This window comes from Lutjanus erythropterus, chromosome 23 (assembly GCF_056507025.1).
Source record: "Lutjanus erythropterus isolate fLutEry1 chromosome 23, fLutEry1.hap2, whole genome shotgun sequence".
Taxonomy (NCBI): Eukaryota; Metazoa; Chordata; class Actinopteri; order Lutjaniformes; family Lutjanidae; genus Lutjanus; species Lutjanus erythropterus.
In genome coordinates, this window is record NC_139339.1 from 8163186 (window position 1) to 8187445 (window position 24260).

The 24260-nt window shown below is 39.7% G+C and overlaps 1 protein-coding gene across 2 annotated transcripts in view; it reads left to right on the forward strand.

Moving 5' to 3' along the window:
* Positions 1-14801, forward strand: part of usp53a (ubiquitin specific peptidase 53a) — a 33170-nt gene extending 18369 nt beyond the window's left edge. The window contains exons 11-16 of one of the 2 annotated variants that reach the window (XM_084712215.1): positions 1302-1448; positions 4196-4985; positions 6148-6215; positions 12703-12769; positions 13015-13748; positions 14089-14801. In XM_084712215.1, the coding sequence (XP_084568341.1) occupies positions 1302-1448; positions 4196-4985; positions 6148-6215; positions 12703-12769; positions 13015-13748; positions 14089-14186 (1904 nt within the window). In that variant the 3' untranslated portion in view covers positions 14187-14801. Of the gene's footprint in view, positions 1-1301; positions 1449-4195; positions 4986-6147; positions 6216-12702; positions 12770-13014; positions 14027-14088 lie in introns of those variants that run through there. The other variant, XM_084712214.1, reaches the window with a different exon arrangement.
* The last annotated feature ends 9459 nt before the right edge of the window (positions 14802-24260 follow it).

Consider the following 24260-nt stretch of genomic DNA (forward strand, 5'->3'; position numbering starts at 1 on the left):
TATCTATATGTATGCACTGTGATAAAAATACTTTTAATTGTGTGGTGCAGTGGTGGAAATACCCACTTGATTCAGCAGCGGTTCAGCTAAGATTGGGGGAAAAAAAGTTATTTGCATATCGCTTTTCAGGATTTGTACACTTTTCATGTGGATGCATGGAAATATAGTCAATTTGAAGCAATAAATTCCTCAGTGGGTGCTACATTGACAAATGTAGTTTCCACTGTGATGCCTACATGTACAAGGATGCATTGCGTGCGAGCTTGTGACTCCCATGCCCTTGTTGTCATGTTATAACCACCCTAGCTGTTAGCTGTTACGTAGCTGGACTAAACATAGTGTTACATGACATGAACGGCGGAGACTAGAAGCTCAGATAGCCTGTAGTTCTTCCTTGCCTCCAACTAGATCACTGGATGCACATTGCACCACAACGTTCATAATAATCTTAGATTTGCAAATGCAGAAGACAGCGTGCGGGAGGCTTTTTGCTTTTTCTTTAAACTCTTGAATTTTAACGCAGTGTTTTCAAGGTTTGGAATATGCTTGGATTGTGGATAAAGTGCTTGAAACTGCTTGAAACCGTACATGCATTACTTTTGCTTTCACAGTGAGCTATAGTAACAAATTTTCCATTAGGCTAACATTACACAAAAGTAAAGTAAAGATTTTATTTGAATTGAAGTTGTTTGTCTAGTGATTGTTTTATATCGGCTCAGCCAGGTTTTATAGGATGCCAAGTCTTTGTTGTAGTGTCCTTTAATTTTCCACTCTTTTGTAGAATGATATCATAAATCATCGTTTTGGTTGTAAGGATAATGTACAGTGTGCAGGTCATTGTTGTGGAAAAAACAAACTCCCAGACAGGGTGGTGCAGGACTTGAATCACCCGGGAGGGGTGTTATTTCACAATAATGACCCACCCACTGTACATTATCCTGCTTCTTACACTGCTACTTACTTAACAAGATTAGTAATTTGACACAAAATATTCATTTAAAAATCATTTTATTGCTCCTTTAGAGTCTATAATCAGAACTGTATCCATAACAATGGTCTGTTACTCATAGCAGTGGTCCCATAGAATGACATATTGACCAATCAGAATAGAGTCAAATTCATGTGGTAAAGCACAATAGCATCTGATTTAACCTGTATCTATATATGTATACATAAATGTGTCATTTACCTGAGGTGTAAGGTGCTGGAAAAGACTTAAAACGCAGCTTTAAAAGTGCTTGAATTTGACTTTGGAAAAGGTGTAGGACTCTGTAACACCTGACATCTCTTTTGTTTTCAAGTGAAAATTGGCGCCAGCGATCCCAAGAGCCGCTTCAGGGACATTTCTCGAGAAGCTGCCCAGAGAGCGGGAGAGGTGCGTGGGATGCATCCAGCCAGAAGGGAGCCTGACAGGAGCGGCCAGCGGAGGCCGGAGTCACGCTACAGAGGTGGGTCGCGGATAGATAGCACTTGTGGATGTATAGATGTAGTGCGACACATGAACACACAAGCTTTAAGACACAAAAGGCTAGCCTTTCACTCCCACCCAGCCCTTATGTAACCGTCGGTTCGGGAGCAATGTGTCAGAAAGGGGATTAAGTGCTGACGTCTGTTGGAGCCTGCCTTCATCCCACTCTCTCATATTCAGAGCCATTGGTTCCCCTCTCTGTGGTCGACAGGAACATTTACAAACAAACATGCACTGTGAACTGAGCAGATCTAACAGAATGGTGATAAATAAATACTGGGTAATTTAATTAGAGGGTGCATTTAACTCCAAAAATCTGTAGTCCTGCCACTTTTTTTCTCATTTGTACTTCACAAATTGAGTGTGTCAGTTCTTATCAGTAGCCCGATTGGTCTGCTCCTTTTAATACTCTTTTAGTGCATCGCTGCCTTCAATTAAGTATCAGTGAAGGGATTATGAAGAATTGTAACATGCTCCCAAATCCACCACATCAACAGCCTGTGTTCACAGCGAGCTCGCGTCCCGTTATGATTGAATGCAGCAGGCTAAAGGAGGCTGGTGTGGTGATGAATGTTGAGGCTGGAGGTGACACTACAGTTGCTGTAAGCACTAAGAATTTACCGCAGCACAGCCACGGCCCGGGATAGCACTTCGCTAAGAAGTGTTCTCCAGAAAGAAAAAAATAAAATACTTAGGAAGAGCTTAAGCACGTTTGCTGCTTATAATGGACTGTCTGACTGTATTGATGGGGATGTGTTACCGTTCTTCCAAAATGATCCACAGCCTTGTGTACAATGGACAGCACCGAGCAGGCCGCAGAAACTCCACAACACGTATATATACGAGCAGAAACGTAGAGGCTAATGTTCAAAGTGATTTAACTCTGGAACACGGTCAGCAAATTCCAAAGCAATAGGGGCTCCATCTCTTGTGGACTTATTTCCAAGGACTGACAGTTATATGTTGTATTAAATTCACTTTTTGTACCCTCAAACATGACGTGATCATAAATCAATTTCCTCCAATACAAGGCATGCAGCCTAATAATAATTTAAATGATGATTCTCATAATATAAGTTTTGCTTTCATTGAGGAAACAACTTTTTGAGCATTTATTTCCACTTTAACACAACATTATCCATGCAAAATTTAATAGTTACCTTTTTTTTTTAATTGTGTTTATAAGTCCATCAGTCAGTTCTGCAGAAAGTATCCAAACAAAAAATGACAGACAGCCTGAAAGCTACATATGCGGAGAGTTTGTTTAGTTTCAAGTGCTGTTTCACTTTTTTAATGGTTAAATATAACTGGGAGGCTGTGGTGTTTTTCCAGTTTTGGAGCATTAGCCTGCGTGCTAATAGCCCTCTCCTAAGACACCAAATATGGCAATCAAGGGAGCATCGGCCCAAAAGCATCAGATAGAGTTTGGAAAATAGATTTCCAGTAGTTATGTAGTTTAGCACAGAGCCAGAACATTTGCACAAGGAGCTGCATTTATCAGTCACAAACACTAAATCTACATTAGGAAACATTTTGGCAAGTGTACTTTGGAGTAATGAAGGTGATGTGGTACTTTGAAGTGTACTAGCCCATGACTAATGCATATTGATACTGTATGTAGATTCTTCAAGGCGTTTTCCCACTGATCTTCTGTTATTTCCAGTTTAAATTATTCTCCCATGTAGATTTCAGACAGACTAGAGAAGTTTTTTTGCACACTAGATACATAATCATAAACAAAGGCTATCATAGAATGATCTTTTTTATTGTATTTGTAAAACAAAACCGCTGTAGACAATTGAGTGCTGTTCAGAAATGTCACTGCCATGTAGATAAATAAGGGCGTGTGGCTGCATGTGTAGTTTGACACGAATGAACTAGTTTCCTGGAAGGATGTCTGGCCATATATTTTGACAGTGGCTATTACGGCTGGAAGTGTCCTTGGAAAAGCAGACACATCCGTGACACACTATCATGTGCAGACATGTCACTTCTGCATTTGGCACACGTGTGCATGTAGGCACACAAAAATACACCCGACACCAAAGCGCTACCTGTTATCATCAGTATCTGCATGGATGTCTGTATGTGAGCTGGCTCGCCTCTCCGTACAGTAGGGATGAAAATCGACTCCTGCCGGTCGTAATTTACACCCTCCTGTCATCTGCAAACAGAAATGTCAGTAACCCTGTTGTCATCATGCCCCTCCCTCACATTCTGCCCAACCTGCACTGTGCTTTCACACAGCTTTGCGTCTTGGAGTCAGTGAAAGGGAATTTTTGGTCTTGGCAGCGTTGTTCACAACATCTTTTGGCATTAGGTGCAGCAGAAAATCAGATAAAATTATATTTTCCTTGTATGCGGGAGTCTTTAAACAAAAGATGTTTAATTTCTACCAAATTTGAAGCATTAATATTTGCATTATTGTCTGGCACTTATACAGTTGGGAGGTGAGAAAAGTTTAAGTGAATGTTTTTAAAAAGAGTAAACGGAGTTAAAAGTCAATAAAGCGAGAATTACATGAGATTGTTACTATAAAAGGTGTTTACAAAAGGAAAAGAAACATCAGTGTAAACTTAACATTGAAACACTTAGAGTATATTTTTTAAAGCTAAAATTTAATTTAAACTAGTGTCACGTTATTGAATCACTGATTTAAGGATTCAGAATGTATTTTGCTGTTTTCCTAGTTGGAGCTCTTACGAAACTTCCTCTGTTTAAAACCAGATCCAGGTCAGGACAGGACCTACTCCCGCTCCGCCTCGCCTCCAGAGAACGGTTTCAAACAGCACCTGGAGAGTAGACTGTACAGCAGCCAAGGAAAAGGTCCTACTCGGGCTGAGCGAACGCCCCACTTGGGCGGGCGGTCCTCACATGAGCCTCCTCGCTCTCACTCGAGGGTCCAGGTGTTGCCCACCGTGCCCAGTAACAGCGGTGGTCACCGCAGCCGGAGGTTAGACCACCTCTCCAACGGATACGATACTGACAGCAGCCAAGACTCCCGAGAGCGACCTGGTAGTGGAGGGAACGGCCGCAGCAGGTCCAGCCGCCCGTGGAAGCCCATGCGCGAGGCACTAAATGTGGACAGTGTTATAAGTGGCGGCGGCGGAGGTAATTCAGTGAGTCAAGAGCGAAGGCAACACAGCCCCCGGAGAAGACCCAGCAGCCAGTCGCCCTCTCGTGACCGAGACAGAGACAGAGATTTTACGTGGGGAGGCCGAGAGGAACGCAAGCCCAAGAGCCTAATGACCATCTACGAGGACGAACAGAGGCACGAAACTGGCGGTAGCCGGAGCTCGTTGGACTCAGACAGCCGAGGCGGTTACAGTGACAAGGACCGGTCGAAGGGCTCAGCAACGCTAAAAGTGCGGAATGACAACTGGAAGATCCAAAGAACTGAGTCTGGATATGAAAGCAGTGACAGACTGAGCAATGGCTCAGCAAACCTCGACTCACCTGTGGTGGAGAACCTCTCATCGAAGGACCTGCGGCCCATTCCTGAGCAGCACCTGACAAGGTAAAATATACTGTTGGGTCTGAGTTTTTATCATCCAGATCCACAAAATCTTGGAAATAGGGCTGCAACTAATGATCGTTTTCACCATTGATTAAACTGCTGATTCTAATCATTAGTCAGAGACCACTCAGTTGACTAAGATACTTCCATTCGAGTGTGTCTTACAATACTGGAATAAAACAGATAGAAGCTTATAAAAATGCACAGGGTTAACATTTCCATGAAGGGATTATAAGTTAGGGGAATGATAAATATATTTTTATGTATGTGTGACTACATACTCTGTTGATTTACGGGTGAAACAACAAAACCAACAACTAATTTTCCCTGAGTCAACAAATCGATTGATCAACTAATCGTTGCTCTACTTGGCATCTCAAGGTATGGCGCAGAAAACGTTTTTGCTGTGTGATGCCAGCCGCATAGTTCTGCTTTGTCATCACATGCCCAACTGGGTCTCAAAAGTGCTGCCATTTTTAAATGATTAAACATTACAAACAAACTGTTCTAAGAATAGCAAGACCCATTTAACATAAATGCACACAAGACAGATGCGCCAGCCTTATTATGCTGGGCTGTCATTTGTTGGCTTTGTAGTACAGGTCTTGTTTGGAGATAATGATCCCAGCTAGCTGACAACTCCTGTACTCAGAGGGGAGATCCAGCAGATAGCTGACTTCCTCAACCGCGAGTGCATTATTCAAACCTATCTCTTGACAGCATTTTGGTAACGTACTCTTTTGATTATTAATTCTTCCGTAGTTGAAATGTTTTGGGAATAGGTTAAGGCCCGAAGGCACTGAAAATGTGTTTTGTAATTATATTGTTTTTTCTAAGAGTTTTCATTAGGTTTAATGCATCATCACACCACACACAAACATCCATAACAAAGGGGAAAAAGCAGATTAAAATGTCTTGGCACATGTGCTGTCTTCACATTTAAGAAAGGAATACTGCAGGAATTAGCATCAGATTACACCATGGTGAATCATTCATGATAGAAATACACATTTAGGCTGAGGTCATGAGGGTTTATTTCTGCTCTTTTGCTCACAGGGCAGATCCATCTTAGCGCTTTTAAGTGGTTGGTATAAGATCAAGCTCTGGAATGTCTCGTGGCGGTCCACAATGCATGAATAATTGAATTTATTTTGTATTTTAGGGATAACTTCCCTCAGAGAAGAAGTGATGATTTGAAGGCTGACATATTGCACTCTACATTTTCCACTGGTAAGCAACTCTCTCACACTTGGCATAATTTCTTATTTCTGCACACCAGCAACTTTGCTGATGTTTCATTAAAACAGATGTATTAATTGTAAATCCAGAAGAAACATGGATTTTCTATGTGTTACATTGTGGAAGTAAGTCACAAATTAAAGTATCAGCCTCTCACAAAGGCTTGGCCTTGACTTTAAATAAATTTCCTCTGCCCAAAAGACTTGCGTGTGTTGTAAGGATCTGAAACATTAAGATAGTACTGAGCAATTTCCTTGATTTATTGTTCCATCAGTGGTGTTAAGGTCACAGCCTGATTGAAGGGATACTGTATGGAAATAAGAGTGCGCTCGTAACTCCCTGACTCGCCTTGACCTTTTTTCCTGAGTAAAGTTTATGTTATGCAGCACGTAGAGACATGTACATGGGCTTAAAGGAAACATCAACCCCAGCAGGAAACTGGTAAAGAACCGACTTATTGAGAATTATGTTACCTCTTTCAATGCTAAGTGAAAAACCTTAAACAGAATTGACAGAACAAAATCCTGGGAATGCATTGCATAAAATTCCTAACTAGCAGATCCTAATTTAACTGATTGTTAACCATGGTAATTAGGGTTAGGACCTGACTTAGGAAAAAAGCCATTAGAGATGGACACTTCCTAAGTTAAAGTTCATATGCTAACTTAAGATAGAAAACAAGTATTACACGAGCATCCTTACTTCCCAAAATGCTAAATAAACTTAACTTTAGGATAACTGTTAAGCTCGCCTAATTTTCACCAGTAGTAGTTGCTATAACTTACTAGCTAGTGAACAGTAGTGTTCGCTAACAGAAGCTAACAGTAGCGCTTGCAAACAATGTGTGTCAATGTTTAAAAACTCTTAACTCTGCAAGTTTAGGGAAAGTAGTGTCAGTTGTTGGCCATGACATAAAAAGTTGAGAAGTGATGTTGGATTGAGCATTTAGGATTTCCTAACCTGAGGTAAGGTAAGATACGATTCCTAAAGTTAGTTAGGATTTGCTTGGCCCCTTTGAATTGGATTTGTCCTTCTTCACACGTTAGAGAAATCATGAAAAAGTAGTGATTGTCATGGGCTTTAACTGTTAAATGCAGTGAATAATGCCTTCCTGCATCAGTACACTAACTTTTAGATCCATGGGGCTACAAAATCTGGGCGGAGAATCAGTTTGGACACAACTTCTATTGAAGATAAAAATGATGAGCCTGAAATATGAGTCATGTTGCGAAGTTGCAATAATGGTTATTTTTATCTTCCAGACAGGATGGAGGGAGATTAGATGACATGAATAGCTCCAGGGGGTTTGTCGCCTGGACACCCTTCACATTCTTTATCTTTAGCACATGCTCGCTTGTGATACACAGCGAAAATATCTCCTAAATTAACAAGTATCTTGAAAAATGCCTCGCTAATTCCCTCAGCAGGAATACACCGAGTTAATCCTGAGTAAGAGGGGCAGATGAGTGAGTTTGTAGGGGCCACCCAGCTGTGCCCAGCCGGGCAGAAAATGCCATGACTGGGCCTGTCAGAAGGTGGTATTCAAACATGAGGCGAGTGAAAATGCCATTTTGTAGCACTGCAGTTATTTCAAGGTCCCACAGAGTCATGAAATACAGCAGAGAAACAGCAGCTACAGTTGTATCTGTCTTCTAGTTTTATTCAGAGTTAAAAATAGATTTTAGTTAGGGAAACTGAGGCAGAAATGCATAGTGTCGAATGCTGGTCTTGTCATTGGGCTGTGAGCATCTGCACATGCAGAGTGATTCATGTGAAAAAATCCCTGGCAATGAGAGAAACACTTATTCACTGCTGTAAAATCTCTCTTGATATATATTTTTATATTTCTCTAAAGGATTTTCCCTGAAATGATTTTTAAGGGTAGCCCTTATCTGATATAAATATGTAAACATGTAAACAAGTGTATGAAATACAGTCATTAATGCTTTTATTTACTTACCCAGGCTTTTTGCCCCCTAGTGCCTTTAAGGAGATATAACCGTGTCTACACCCGGGCTGCAACTACCGGTTATTTTCATTATTAATTCATTTATCGATAAACAGATTAGTTGTTGTGTATAAAATGGCAGAAAACAGTAACAAAATGTAGATAAACACTTAATGGTTTCCCCAAATGTCTTGTTCTATCCAAAACTATTCAGTGTACTTTCATAGAAGACTAAAGAAACTAGAAAAAAATGGCATTTGAGAAGCTTAAAAAAAGAGAATTTAGATATTTTCGCCCTGAAAAATGACTCAAAATGATTATTCGATTTTCATAATTCTTGGCGATTGATTTAATAGCTGACAGCTGATCAAATAATTGACTAATCATTTCAGCTTTTAGTCCACGCATCACACACAATCACTAGAATTTTTTTTGTGTCTGAAAAACATCCACGTCTGTATTTTGAATTAGTGCTTGATTAATTTGAATGCCTTTACATGCTGAATTATTAATTGTTAAACTTGGGGGCTTTTGAGGTTTATTTTTCAGTGGCTATTTTAAAATCAGGGCTGGATATTTACGCCCTGTCGTCTGCAAATTGTATTGACAGGCTGCAGTAAATGTGTCCAAAGTCAATTTGGCTGAGTTCAGCGGCGGTAGTCTGGCTTGAGCTGCAGTTTCAGAGAAGGCTGAGCAGATTCCAGCAGTCCATTAAAGTCCAAAATCCTTTCTAAAAGCACACAGTTGTGGGCGGGTGCTCAGTGTGAGGACTTCAGTTGATATTTCGACCACAGGCGTTCAGTCTTATGACCGGTTGGAGGCCCATCTTAGTCGCTTAATGACAACATTTTGTCCTTGTTGTGAATACATCTCATTGAGCTTCATTACAGCAGAATGGTAGCAGAACGTCCTGTCTATAACGGCATGAAAGGCCACGACTGTCAGGAGAAATCCGCTCTTCAACTTGCCATCTTAACGGTTAATCTTGCCTTTTCTCAATTTGTCCAGATCGGCTCCAGTGTCTCCCGCAGACGTCATGAAGAGACCATAAAAAACACTTAATAGGCTGTTATGACTCAGTTTGAACATGACCATGTCCTCTTCAAAGTTATCAGGATGGCCGCAGATCCTTAAAAAATCTCAAAATGTCTGACAACACATTTAAATTCTAATGCCACTGTTATCCTGGGGCAATCATCAGTCCAGTCTACACCAGGAAGTTGACTAGATTAATTATGACAAAAGACTGTCTGTCAGTAAAATATAACAGGATGGCATTGACCTATTTATTAAAAACCTGTGTATGAACTGGAATACTTGACCTGCAGTCAGGGCTCAAGATTAAGAAAACAACACGTGTACACATAACCAAAGTACAAACAGACAAGAAGAACAGAAGTGTCATCTTTATAGATAATATATAGAATACAATAAAAACAATAAAAAAAACCACAGCACTCAATAATAAGGCAAATTACACGTGCAGATTTAGCAGGGTTACTGCACAGGGGACAAAGGAGTTTTTAGCCCTGTTGCACTTCAACTGGGGTATTCTAAATTTGCAGCCTGAGGGAAGGGTCACAAACTCATTATTAAGAGGGTGGTTTTTGGGTGGACCTGGCCTTGCAGAGAACCTGCTGGTCACCTGCTGGTCCCTACTGCCACCTTAACAATATGGCTGGTGTTTTTTTTTAGCCCTGATTCTCAGGTTACAACACCAGGCAATCATAGAAAAGGATCGTAATTAACATCAAATTTCAGGTCATTATCAGTGACTTTTCCAAAATATTTCATTTTCATTATCATTTGTTTGAGATAGTGCCCCTTTCTGAATCAATGTTTGTGATGCAAAGTTCAGAAAAAGATTTAAAGGGGTGGATCATGCTGAATTTTCTCCTTTATCCGACTAAATGGATTTGTCTCCATTGTGTTTGTTTGCATACATCTTCTGCCGTCAATGTGTGCCCATGAGTTGGCGTGTTGAGAGCTGTAATGCTGCTCAGCTTAGCCCATTTATTGATGCCACTCAACAATCCAGCGTCTGACGTGATAACCAAAGGGTTAACGCCGTGGCATTAGGACATATTTATATTGTGGCATCTGGCTTGATGTTCCTATTGCTAAAACAACGACTATTCTGTATGATTTTTAAGAATATGTGATGACTTTACCACAGTTCAGGCCAAAACTTGACATTTTTCCAGGGTTCATTTCTGCTTCCCACATAGTTCAGGTCTTAATGAAAAGCTGAGCTGCAAATATGCACGCGGGTCTGATTGATGTTGAAGAATTTTAAGTACCCCAGACAGCAGAACGCAGAGAACTACAAATCTCAGCTTGACAGCCTCCAAACTGAAATGTGTAGAGTTTTTTGTTTTTTTGTCGCATCAACAAAACTTCAAAGGGGCTGTCAGGAAATTTTGCATGTACAATTTCTCAAAACCTAGTTAGGGTTTGCTTTCATGGTCTGTGTGGAGGCACATTTGCTATTTGCTCTGGGAGTTTCACACTCTGGCAGTTGGAATAATTGAAATAATGTCAGATCGCTTCTCTGTTTCCCCTCAACTTTTTAGTGGATAACAGAATTCCCCGAACAGGTGCCTCTCTTGAGCTTTTCTCAGAGTGATCCTTTATGATGAAATGGGATTAGAGGCAGGTCTGCAAGTGATTTAGATGAGCAGACTATCTTTATACTTTATCGTATCTATTTAATTGTTTAAAGGTCCAGTGTGTAAGATTTTCTGGGAACTATTGGCAGAATATGGCAGAAATGGAAATATAATATTCATAAATATGTTTTAAGTTGTGTATAATAACAATTGGCCCTCATTGCTAATCTACCACTGCCATGTTTCTACAGTAGCCCAGAATGAACAAATCAAATACTGGCACTAGATATGGCCATTTGCATTTCGTGTGAGTTTTGCAGCCAGCGTAGGTTCTCATACATGCATGGAAGGGGAGGGTGAGGTACAGTGTTTGCAGTCTGCAGGCTTGCTGCTAGATGCCACTAAATATTACACACCTTTTAAACATGGCTGCTCACATGTTTAGCAAGTGCAAAAGAACGTGAACGCATGTGAGACAACTTCACTTTCTTAATCCTATTCAACAACTTGACTTTATGCTTTCCAGTTAACATGGAAATGTCAGGGAAACTTTACTGCACACCCCTCGGTGCAGTTTAGATAGCACCTTAAATGCCACCGTACCTCAGTCTAATCCCTGCAATCACAGTACATGGGCTGTTTCCCAGGCAAGTGCAGTAGGCCATGTAAACAGCAGGACACCTTGAGTACATCTGTTTTGCTGGCGTTCGCAGCTACAGCAGTGATCCCAAAATTCCGCTGAAATGAACGTTTTCTGGAGATCAGCCAGACAAACCTGAAGAATCGATTTACTTTAAATTCAGATGGGATCAGGGCGAGTATTTGACAGCTGAAAAGCCTTTTGATTTCAACAGTGGGAGACAGTAACAGTCGCCTCGCCGTGTTTGTTATCCAGCTGCTTTCTCCTCCAAGCTTTCTCTTGGCAACAGCGCATGTGACCATGAAGACGAGGGGATTTTCTCAGGAGACAGCATTGTAAACTGCATCCCTTTTTGTTTGCGAGAATGATATTGTTACAGTTGCTTGCCAACATTGCAGATCAGCGTCATCAAATTGTGAATTGCCACATGGACTTAGCGGCTTAAAAACGCAATAGTGTTGTGGAGGGGATCTGGAGTCTGGAGTCTGACCCCGGCGTAATTGCATGCCAGCACAAAGGATTTAGCCACTAATGCTTTGAGAGAGCACAGGGAAAAAAAGAGGGTATGCTGACACATCACAGATGGTCCTCAGCCACTCACTCTCTTCTTGTCCTGTTAGTCAGCTGTTGTCTGTCTCAGGCCTTGTAAATCACACCCACCCTGCTAACTTGGCTAAGCTCCACACCAGCCCCCACCCAGAGACCTGTTTCTAAACAAGTGCTTTTGCTGATCTAATGGACGAAATCAGCTATTATCTCAAAAATTATCGCAGCGTATTCCAAATGGCATCACATTACAGCCCGATTGACCTTAATAGGTTTAAAGAATTTCCCTTGCTTTCATTAGTTTTCGTATGTTCCAACTTCTAAATCTGCCAGAGTTCATTCAGGGTCTTTATTGTTTCATTAGTACCGTTAGCTGAAAGCTAACAGGGCCTGGATATGAACCCAAATTCCCTTTGAGGGGCTATGTTCTTTGGCTGGATCAGACAGTCAGAGTGGTACACAGGGGGCCTGAGGGCACTCTGCCAGACTAGCTGCTTTGATACTTCCTCTCCCAGCACCAGGCAAAGGGCCTCACCGTGACCCCTGTTAGATAACATGTCTTTGCTGGAGAGAGACACACAAAAATATAAATATATATTGTAGCTGTTTTCAAATAGACACCCATGACAGATGTTACCTAGCTCTATTTTTTGACCATCTGCTGTTGATGACCGTGAGTTTATAAATTAGTGTGTTGTGATGTAAAAATGCTCATAAAGATATATTATTGTCTAGGTGAAGAAGGAAGAAAATCTCCAGATCTACCAGATATAAACATCCTCTCTGGGCAGCCAATACAAAGGTAAAAAAAAAAAAAGGATCTTTAAAGGCATAGTTGAGAATATTAGATGTGGAGTTGTGTGAAATGGCTAAAATACCTTTTGTTACTGATCCTGTCTACAACAGTTCATTGCTTAGCTTGTTGTATGGCATCTACTACACATCAAATAATCTAAACTATCCCTTTAAAAGAACACCGCATGAGAAGAAGTGATTTGGCAAAGGGAGGAATAAAATCCTGATGTTTGTGTTTTTGCTCTGTAATAGAAGAAGAGCCTTCCGATACACTCCCGGGATCTTGGAAAGCAACGATGGTCTGAATAGCGAACAAGAGGAAAATGTGGACGGCAGCCCTGTGAGCCCTGTGCCTCCTTACTTAGCAAAGACCAGCAGCTCTGAGTGGAACAGCTCAGATGACCTTGCCGGACCTTTCTCTGAACAAGAAGAGACTGGCACAGTTGCCCACAGTGACCCTTTCTTGCACAACTATCCCCCACCTTTACCCCCCAAGACCTTTGGCAGCAGCCATGCTGACCCATCTGGCGTGCACTCACAACCGCCGGAGGTGCCAGCGCGGTCGAGCCCCCGCAACGAACCCAAAACTGGCTTGTCCGCCCACCCGCACGCCACCCTCCGTCGGTGGATCGAGACACCTGCCGAGCACAGGCTTTCATCGGACGCCAGCTCCAAGTCGGGGTCATCGGACCAGGACAGGAACGATCTGTCGGCTAGCGAGAGCGATGAGAGGTTGCCGAGTCCGAAGCCCAGGCACGATGACGGTACAGACTCCCCTGGTCTGGCAGATGTGGTTCTTCCCACCACATACTTTTCTGTGGATAACTGTATGACGGACACTTACCGGGCCAAATACCACAAGAGGCCTGCCTTGTACATGAAAGCAGAGGACCACACGTCGTCAGGGGAGAGTGACGTTGAAGGAAGGGGGCTCCCTATCCCAGATGTTCAGCCGCCAGAGCCTTCTAAAAGCAGATCAGAACCAGGTACCGTATTGTGCTAGTCATACTATTTAAATTGAAAAAAATAATAAAAAACATGCTATTTGTACCCAGTTTGAAATGGCCATCATGGCTGTTTACACCTGGACACAACCACCCAGATGTCCACAGCCAACAGCGCTGTTTGCACCTGGGGTGTAAATTGCCACTGTAGCTATTTACACCCACATGGCAGAGACAAACATGATATTTTTCTAAACCTAACCAAGTACTTTTGTTGCCTGAGCCAAACTGCAACAACAAAAAAATGAAAATAATAATAATAAAACACTGTAAATGATTAGTCAACTAAGTTAACTTTTGTAAATATTGGCATTGATTCAATCTTTTGGCTTTTGCCTCACAGGATATTCTACAATGAAGACTACTGCAAAGTGGAACCCGGTTACTCCAAAAGGACTAGATGAGCATGGTTTCCTATGATTGGAGCAAAAGCAACAATAGACCTTGTATGATCCAGTGATTGGATGTCAAAAGGAATCGTTCTGCACTATGACTGCTACACAGTTTGACATCTTCCAGCTAGGATGTGAATTTATATATTGGTTGGACGTGAAACTGGATGCCAAAGAGATTGTAAAAAGAATGACAGGTGTCCTTAATACCGATCTGTTTTGGTAAGAACTACTAAAAGCTTTGAATGAATAGTGAATTTGCACAGCAGAGAGCAGGTACAGAGAAAGAAACATTTGCTGGTCAGCATGTTTGGACTTTTGGGTTGGGGTAGTAAAGAATGTTTCATAAAAAAAAGCCACTTTACCACACATGAGATTATTTTACACAATGAAATAACTAATATTTTACAGTTCCGTTTTCTTTCACTCCATGGAATGCTTTTATTTGTTTGTTTAACTATTCCCATTTCAGTGTTATGAGGTGTCTGCCTCGGTTCTATCTGGTCTCAGATAGATACCATTCAGTGAGTTTTAAAGGTTCTAGTAATAGAGTGCTGCAGGGATGACTTATTTTTGTGGGCCATCACTCTGGTTCACTACACAAAAATGCGATGGGATTTTTCCATTGGATTATTGCCGAAAATGAGCTCTGTGGCAAACAAAGGTTTCTGATACTTGCATTTTGTTCAGCAAGATAATCTTCACAAACACACCACTATTATGAGTTTTGATGAGTTTTATTTAGCCACTTGTTAGCAACTGCCTTTTTTTTAAAGAAAGCTTCAAAATTCACAAGTGGGATATTTGCTGACATATTCTATGTTGGAGAACAAAACATGAAAATCTCTGCCAGGCATATAACCAAAAACACTTTCAAAAAACCAGCTGACTTCAAGACAAGGGAACCGGAAGTGTTAATACGCCAACTAATATCCGGGATTTAAGACTGTATCCTGCAGCACTCTATATCAGAACAGAATCAAAGTTCTTTTGTTTATGTTCTTTTGTAAATTTTGGACAGCATATTGGACACTCTTTTGGCACAACTTTAAAAAGAAAAAAGGATCTCAAGGATCTGTATTCAGGACACTCACATTGGATTTTGTCTGATCAGACCTCTTCACAGGACTGTTAGAGGAGAAAACTTAAAACCTCAGATTTTTGTTGGTACATGAGTTTATTGAGCCCTACTTACTTTTGTCTTTTTGTCAAACTTCAACCAGAGGAGGTCAAACATACCAAAATATCTCTGCCAGAATATCACCACTGTGTCCGGGGGCTTGAAGGTAATAGGTAAATATTAAATTGATCGCTTATTGGTTGAAAAGTATTTGGCACATGGATGGCCAACACTGAAGGCACATTCTTATCTCCTCACCTGCACACGTCCCATCATCCTCACATATTTATCTTTGTTTATGTCTTTGCACTGTATTTCTGGTTGATTCTTTTCACACTCCTCACAGTTATAAACTTTATTTTTTCTGTCTTTAGTCAAATCAATAATTCATTTTTCTGTCCTGTTTCTTAAAAATAGCTCCTATTAGCAGCAAGTCTGCACGAAGAGGACATCTAGAGTTAGACAGGGCTTGCTTTTTTTCCTTGTTAAAAGGGGTTATTATTAATAATAACATGTTGTAAATCTGAGTAGTGGACTATTTTTTTGGTTCAAAATTTTTTATATATGCAGCAGACTCTAATGCACAGTGCCTTTTGTATTTTTCTATGTCATGATGAGAATAAATTGGAGCCATTATTTGTACAATTCTTTGATTTTAAAGAAGTTTTGTAACATTTAATTTTATTTTTATTGATTAACAATTGTTAAATAAACAATTTTATTTAACCATATCTGTGTGTCAAGTTTTGTTTATTCAAGAGCAATACATTTAGAGTATAGCAAAGCTGATCTTGAATTTTTACAACAGAGTACGAGGAAACTTGGTCTATGATCAATGTGCTAATTTTTAAGTTATTCAAATGTTAAGTACTGATGATAAACAGTCTACTAGATAAACAGTTCCTGCAAATGGTGATGATTGTATGCAACAGATGTTGGGAAATATAGTGGTTTGCTGCCACCTGCTGTCATGTGTCTGTAAAGCAACTTCTGATATCAACTACTGGTTATGCAACTGAAAATCCCCAGACTGTAATCACATATTTGGTAAAAAGCGGGACACTCGTGTCAACTCTGTCTAAAGAACACTGCTTTCTGCTTATATGTCGTTTGGTAAGTTTTGCTTTTATGGTAATTTTAACACCTCAGTGCTTTTTCACTTACCTTTTTATTTGTAGTTTATTCCTGTATTTACTTAATCATTTTAATCTCATATTATTTTAAATAAATTATACATAATTCACATTAACTTGTGTATAAAAGTGTTGCAGATGGTCACCATTATGAACATAGACTGGTGTCATTCTTTCAAGATATTTTTACCCCTTCTCTATATGACAAGCGTATTCAGTAACCTTTTTAAAATAAGATGGATTTGAAAAAAAAGTGAAGCACAAAGGGTCCGGGTGAGTAAAACAATGCACTTTTTTCAAAAATTTTTCCTCCACTTCCTGTGCACAAAAGCACAGGAAAAACAATGCACCTTTTCAATCTTAGATTATGAGTAGCTTGTTGTTTTTGTTTAACCACAAGGATTAACATACTTTTTTCATTTAGTTTGACTCAAATCACAATGATCTGCTTTTCTTTTTTATGTATTTAGACACGATCAGAGGGTTAGATTCAGTCCATGGGCTGCCAACTGAAAAGGTCTGCTCAAGTAGGACTTCACAATTTTCACCTCAGAACAAGTTTTCTCTTACATCCAAAGGGCACAGCGTCTCAAATAGCATCGATGAGCAATACTGGATATTTCTGATTTTAATGTGAGGTAGTGTCCAGCACAATTTGTTACAGGGGCAGAAAAATGATGTCGCCATATGGGAAAAAGGCAATTACCAGATTTTTCACTGGAAAAGAAAAGAAAAGTCCAGATAAATAAATAACTTCTGTCTCTGTAATTTATGACTAGAGACAATGAATCTGCCACTGGATGAGAACGTGGCCTGAGAGCATACAAGACTTTCATACTCAAACTAAATATAGGGGGGAGACCAGGGAGTGCTGTAACACCGGGTTAGTTGTAACACTGTTCAGTTTGACCAACCAGGTAAGAGCTGAGGTGATGTCCTATTTCCTCTTTGAGCTTGCAGGCTAAGTGGCTCTGCAAGCAACATTGTGGAATTTATGACAAAAAAAAAATGATTTTCATTTTCATTCCCACGATTATTTTTTGCTGAGCATTGTAGATACAATGGTTTGACTGACATGAGATAAAGTAACAATTTCTCTACTTTAATTTGCACTTCTGCTACCATAAAACCCAAATGCTAAAACAGATAGCTATGTACTGGCTGCTCGAGGGGGATAGTTGTAACAGTGCATTAAAATTATGTATATTTGTGCATTGTCTGTATGGAGCATTTTGGATGGTGTGGATGTTAAATCAGCAAATGACCTTTCATTGCTCCACATCTGTCCTCAGCTAATGTTACAACTCACCCCAACAGAGTTGTGTCTCTCTAAAATACTGAATATATACCTTTAAAATAGCAATTGTACAGCCACTTGCCAATCAATAATACCAATATTTTGAGTTTGAAACAGTTTTTTTTCAGGATTGTTGTGTTCTAACATGAAATAAACGGTTTACAATGTCTTGTTAATCATCTAAGACTTTCTGAAAAGTCTCTTGATGATTCAGAACAAAAAATAAATGAACATGCAGTTTTCATCCTCAAGAGGGAAGTAGAGGACTTTTCTACCAAAATATAAGCTGCAGCTTGATCTAGACATTCATGACCATGTGCGCTATAACCTTTACTTTATTTCACTGTCAGGACTTTATTTCAAATTCCTGCTCATTCAGTGTGTCTCTCTGTATCTCAGCTGGGCTTTATTACAGAATATTTGTGCACAAAGGGGGTCCAGTCTTTCCATTGTTAAAATGTAATCCAGGTGGAGAGTGTGTCCTTGATCCAACATCGGTTAAAAAAAAAAAAACTGATGAAACTCACGCCCCTGAAGCAGATATTTTTAGCGTTCTTTCACTTTTTTTTCCGTTTTCTAGCACGTTGCCCCTCAACTTGTCTTCATCCTTCAACACTAACAATGAGGGTGACTCACCAAAGGTATTTCAGGGTTTTATTGGCTCTCTAACAATGCTGAAAATACGCTAAATAAATTCCCCAAAAAGACGCAAACCTGTGGAAACAAAATGGACTTTCATGCTTGTACCAAAATGGCAGCAGCATAATTGACTCAGAAAAGCAGGTAGAGAATGGATTTTCACTCCCACTCATTTGCAACTATTTGTGGCTTCTTGCAGGAATTCTCCAACTCACAAATACCCTGTTCATCTGAGAAACCTGAAGGTAATGAGCCTCCTCTTTTTTTTTTAATCACTGACCTGTGGCATCACTCTCTCACTGTCACCTCACCGTCAACTACATTAAAGACTGCATTACATTTGGGAGAAAGGACACAGCATTTTTAATATGTCACTGGCTTTTACCTTACAATCTAGACTCCGTAGTTAACAACAGTAATATGGAAAAGTGGCTGCAAAAAGAGTCCTGTCCAGGGTCCTCTAAAACAGTCATTCCAAAACCTTGGGTCGTGATCCACAGGTGGGTCACTGGACATTGTATTTGGGTCCCCAAATAAATAAAAGACTGGAAGAAATCATCCTAATTTAAGATTTATATCTGCAATACATTCTTATTTAATCATTAGAATATGAATACTGGTTTAACTGATGAGAGGAAAAAATAAGAGCTTGTTAATTCTGCCTGAATGCACTTATTTTGTCTCATTAATGAAGCAGCTGTCCAAATGTCCCACACTGTTCTCACAAAAAAAGTTGAGAAAACACAAAATTTCCAGGCAGCTTAATTCAATAGATTTGTGAGTTTTGAGCCCAACTCAAACTCTTTAAGTTTCAGAAAAAGTCTTACCAACTATTTTCTAGCTAAATTAAAGACATGTGTAATTTATGATGGGTTCATGAATGCAGCTTTGGAGAAACCTGAGCAGGTCGCCCTGCTGCTAATTAGACTGAAGTTAGCTAATGTTAGCAAAACAGCAGCTAAATAGCTACCTAATGATTGATGTTGAGCTGGCTAGTTAGCTAGCGTATTGCAACCATTAGCTATCAGATATAATTAGCTAGCTTGTAAAGTTTGATTGCAATTGTTTAATTGTTAGCTAGCATTTTGCTACATAGCAAAACACTGTTCAAATGTCAATCCCAGACTGGAGAATTCTTCTTCTAATGTTAGCTGGACTGGAGGAAAAGGGAAAGTGCTCGCCATGCAATGTATTCACAGAATCCTGACAATGTTCTGCCATTCAGTACTCTACTCCTCATTGCATGGCACGTCTATCATAGTTTTGGTGTGCTTAAATCTTAGCTGTCTTCTAGTGTGTGTGTGTGTGTGTGTGTGTGTGAGTGTGTGTCTTCTCAGCCATCCGTCAGAGTGGGACCCGGCCTGTCAGCGTGGGCTCCTCCTCTGCAGCTGCCGTACTTCATTAGGGGCCATCAGCTGAACTCAGTGCTCCACTGTCAGAGTCAGACTTCTGTTTTCTCATTTTTTCCTCTCCTTCTCTCTCTGTCTCTCTCTGGCAAACTGTCCCTCAAGCTCACTCACATCCTTCATCGTCATATGATTTCTCACTCTGTCAACTTACCTCAGTCTCCCGCTTCTTGCTAAATTCTCCCCTGCTCTCACTCTGCACCATCTCTTCTCCCTGTATTCCTTTTTAGCCAACTCTCTATTTATTGTTCTGTTTTTTTCTATTATTCCCTCTTTAAATCAGCATAACCTTTATTTTTCTGAAGCAACACACACCACTGATTACCTTGCATAGTAAAATAAAGGTTTCTTTTTACTCTAAATGCAGTATTTCTAAAACTGCATTGCTTCATGCTAATACTCTTTATATACATTTATGTACCTTGAAATGCTGTTATAGTAAAACTCTTACATATGAGCGTAGCTTCACACCAGTCCCTGAAATAAAGGCGGTTGCACCTGATGTCATTACAATGACAAACATTTAGTGTTACAGCTTACTGACTAACTAAAGGGACACAGGTAGGTATTAAAGCACCACTAGTGCTGGATTTTTGGGGCTGATACTGATATTAGGGAGTGAAAAAATGTTTGACTGATATTCTATATCCAGAATATAATATACAATATATAGAAGAACAAACATTTTTTGCAATGTGCTTATCAAAACTTGTAACAAAGAGATATAATGCAGGCAGGATATTAAACTTTATTATCCAAAATTATATTAGGGCACTGAAACAGTATTGGTCACTAGTATTTTTATACATACCTATAAATTAAAAACAAAACACAACAAAACACACAGATATAGGAAAACATTTATATATATTAAACCTGAATTAAGAATGCCTATGCCTATGAAGGCAACAAATAAAAACAATCTGCATTTTGTTCTATTAAAAAACGTTTTCACATCACTGCATATTGGACAACATACATGCTAGTATCTATGTAGACTGATATACCTTTGGTAGGTCATTATTGTAGTAGGTTGTGTTTTTGTTACACCGTATTTAATAGGTCTGATATCATTGACAACAATTAATATAGGCTGGGAATAAATCCACCTGCAGTCCTGTCTGTATTTTCAACAATTTGTCACATAACAAAGTTTAATGATACCAGATAACTGCTATCCATCAGAATGGGCTGCACTATCAGCTACTTATTAGTATCCAGAACAGTCACCACGACATTATATTGTGTCAACTGAATGTAGAAGTTGTGTAAAGTAAAGCAAATCTGTGAAAGGGGGAATTTCCGAGAAGCTCTTGAACGCATCTTTAGAGACGCTCCTGGGCTGCATCGGTGCCATCCTGCCAATTAGAAACACCTGGTGAAGTCCAGGCCGTGACCACCAACACCAGCCCCAAACTGCCGTTTTGTACGTGATCATATGAAATAATCTAAATCATTTATTACATTTATCCATAATTAATGACGGGGAGTCCACATACGCGTGTTTTAACTTAATTTGGACAAAGTCAGAAGTCAACAAATCCTCCCAGGAATGAGTTACCCCAGACGACACTGCAAGCGCCTCCATTGGTGAGTCATGGTATACTTTATTTTTGTCTGTTTTGCTTGTTAGATTAACTGTGGTTAACTGTGGTAATTCTGATACTTAAAAAAATGTTTGCAGAATATATGAGGAAAGGTTGCTAAGGTTATGGGGGCAGCAATGAGATAAAAGTAAACATAAGATATATTTTAACCCAAAGTTGATTTAATGCAAATTGGGCTCTTTGGTCTAGAATACAATGAAGCAAACCTGCCAGCAGTTTTTGTATTTTACCAGCATTTTGAGGGTGACTGGTGCTAATTCTGTGCCCTAAATACAGTTGTGTAAATCTCTGAGTGACTTTGTAAGCCGAGCCAAAGCAGGTGTATTGACTGATGTTTGCAGATTCACATGTCAAAGTTGACCACAGTCGTAAATAAGACCCAGGAGATGTCAACATGCTTGCCAGAAATAAAAATAAAAATAAATTCTGTTCACTTTCTGCCCTGAATACATATTTTTCCCCCCTGGCCTGTAGTGTTATTCATTAATCTAGTTTTTATTTGAAAGACTTGAGTTTTTGAGACGTTGGCTGTGGAAATTTCCTCTCTTTCTCTCTGTTCTCCCAATTTATTATTTTTTTCCCCTTTTCATTATCACAACCTGTGAGTTCACAGTTACTGGCTGAACAACACAGCCACAACAAACCAGACTACAAAGAACCCCCATTTTTAAGGAAGGTTTTAAATGAAAGGGGTATGCATTTTGTAAAATCTGCTACATCAATTTTTTTTTTTCAGGTCAGGGCAAAGAATAAATGAATGAATGATCACACCAGAGGGGCAACTTATTCTGTATTTTTTCCTGGGAATTAAAAGTTAAATGTAGCTAGACAGGAACGCAGTTGACTTGATCGTGGTTTAAGTCCTAAGGTGTTTTCAGTTTGAATACATAGGAAGTTTTCACCTCTTTATTCACAGACATCGACCGCTGGAGTGTTTTTGCAGTCGTTTTATTCAGCACAAACAGCTTAATGCACTGACAGACTTTTGCTCTGGTAAACAGTCCACGCCGGCTGTGTGTGTGTGTGTGTGTGTGTGTGTGTGTGTGTGTGTGTGTGTGTGTGAGAATACAAAGGATAAGTGGAGTTAAAACATTTTGACTTGCAGCGTCGTGTCTTCACCTCAGTTTATGTGACTAGACTGAATAGACTGAAGCATTATGTCATTGACGTTGTGGGTAATTGAACTGCCAGGATTAGTGTATTTTTCTTGGAGGCATCACCTAGTGGCCAACAGAGGAACTCTATCTGTAGGCACTTTTGGTGTTGGTGTTGGATAAAACTAGACTATGGTAGAAAAATGTAAAAAGTTTAGAATTTATATTGATTTATTTATGTTAAAACAATGGCATCTCACGTCTCCTGTGTATTGTCAAGCTTATTGCCTCCTCTCTGTATAAATGTAGGCTATTTGTTGCTGCAGTGTTTTATTTTTATGCTGCACAAACTTGGTTTCTCTGGTTCATCGCTGTAGGCTGAAATGCTGTTTGTAATGTAATGAATTATCAGCTTTAAGCTGCAAGTTTATGATTTTTATTGCTGACTACATCTCTGGCTGTGAGGGAAACATTTTCACTGTGTCCCATTTTAGACGGGGGATTGACAAAGTGGCTGGAGTTGTGACTGATTAATTTTTATGTCAGCCATTTTATTATGTTAGATTTATTTTTGTTGCTTTTTGTAGAAGCTTATTTCTGCTCTATTACTTGTTTAACACATCTTTTCACTGTTGAGTTTTAACAGGAATGTATGTTTTCTGTCAGTTATTTCCACTCCCTTTTAACATATTCTCTTCCCCACAGTTTGTTCGTTTTTTTCCCAGCTTTTCCTGTCTTGTCTGCATCTCTTCTTTAGCAGACCACCCTGTGCCCAGTTGTGTACATGTGTGTACACACACACAGAGACACATGCACACACAGCCCACGGGTTTCTGTTCTTGTTGTCATCCTGACAAGCAGTAGGAACAGGATTATGGGTAGAGGCCCTCTTACTTGGGGCAGAAGAAAGTGTGAAATCTGATTGCTTTGGAAGATTTAAGAAATAGGACCCTGTGAGGTCGGTAGAATCCTAAATATGAGCGGGCTGAAGAAGTATAGCAGTAGGGTGTAGTCTGTTCCGGGGATTTGCCAAATTTTCAGACTTGAGAGGGTGGCTTAATAGAGGACAGAAAGAAGAAGAAGCTGCAGGGTGCATAGGTGGCAATAGCTACTTTTTTTACCCAGCGTCTCTTTTGCAAGTTTGGTTTCGTTAATACCGTACTGTTAACTTGCTGAAGAATGTTTTTGTCATATCAGGATATTTTTGGTTTCAACATGCAAAATTTAGACTTTGGGTAACCTGGGACATTTATTTTTTTTTGCCATTTTGACTTCTTATTCTGATATCTGACTCATAAGATCAACTTTCTGAAATCCTTAGATGTTTTCTAACCAGACCAGAAGAAAGAATGTAGATCTCATAACCAGAGGAGACATATTGGTGTTTTTTGTTGTCACTCTTAATTTACATATTTTAGCTCACAAATGAGTTGCATTTTTCAATTATGAACAATACTGTGTGTGTACAGAACCTTGTCTACTAGAATTGGCCTGATAAACCTTGAATAATTGTGGATGCAACTATAGGAAGTCCCTAAATACACATTTTCCCCATTTGAAGTATACCTATTTGACTGTCTCAGATTACACAAAGCATGCTGTCCCATATTATCAGTCGCATTTATGCATATTTTGTTGCTTAATTAGATCAGAAACATAATATTGGAACGAGGAGATACAAGGTTTTCCTCTGACAGTGATGATAATCTGATAACAGTCAGTCTTGAACATTAATCTTGTTGGAGTCTTTGTTACTGATCTTGCAATTCCTCGGGGTAGATTCATGATTGACAAGTGCCCTGCCCT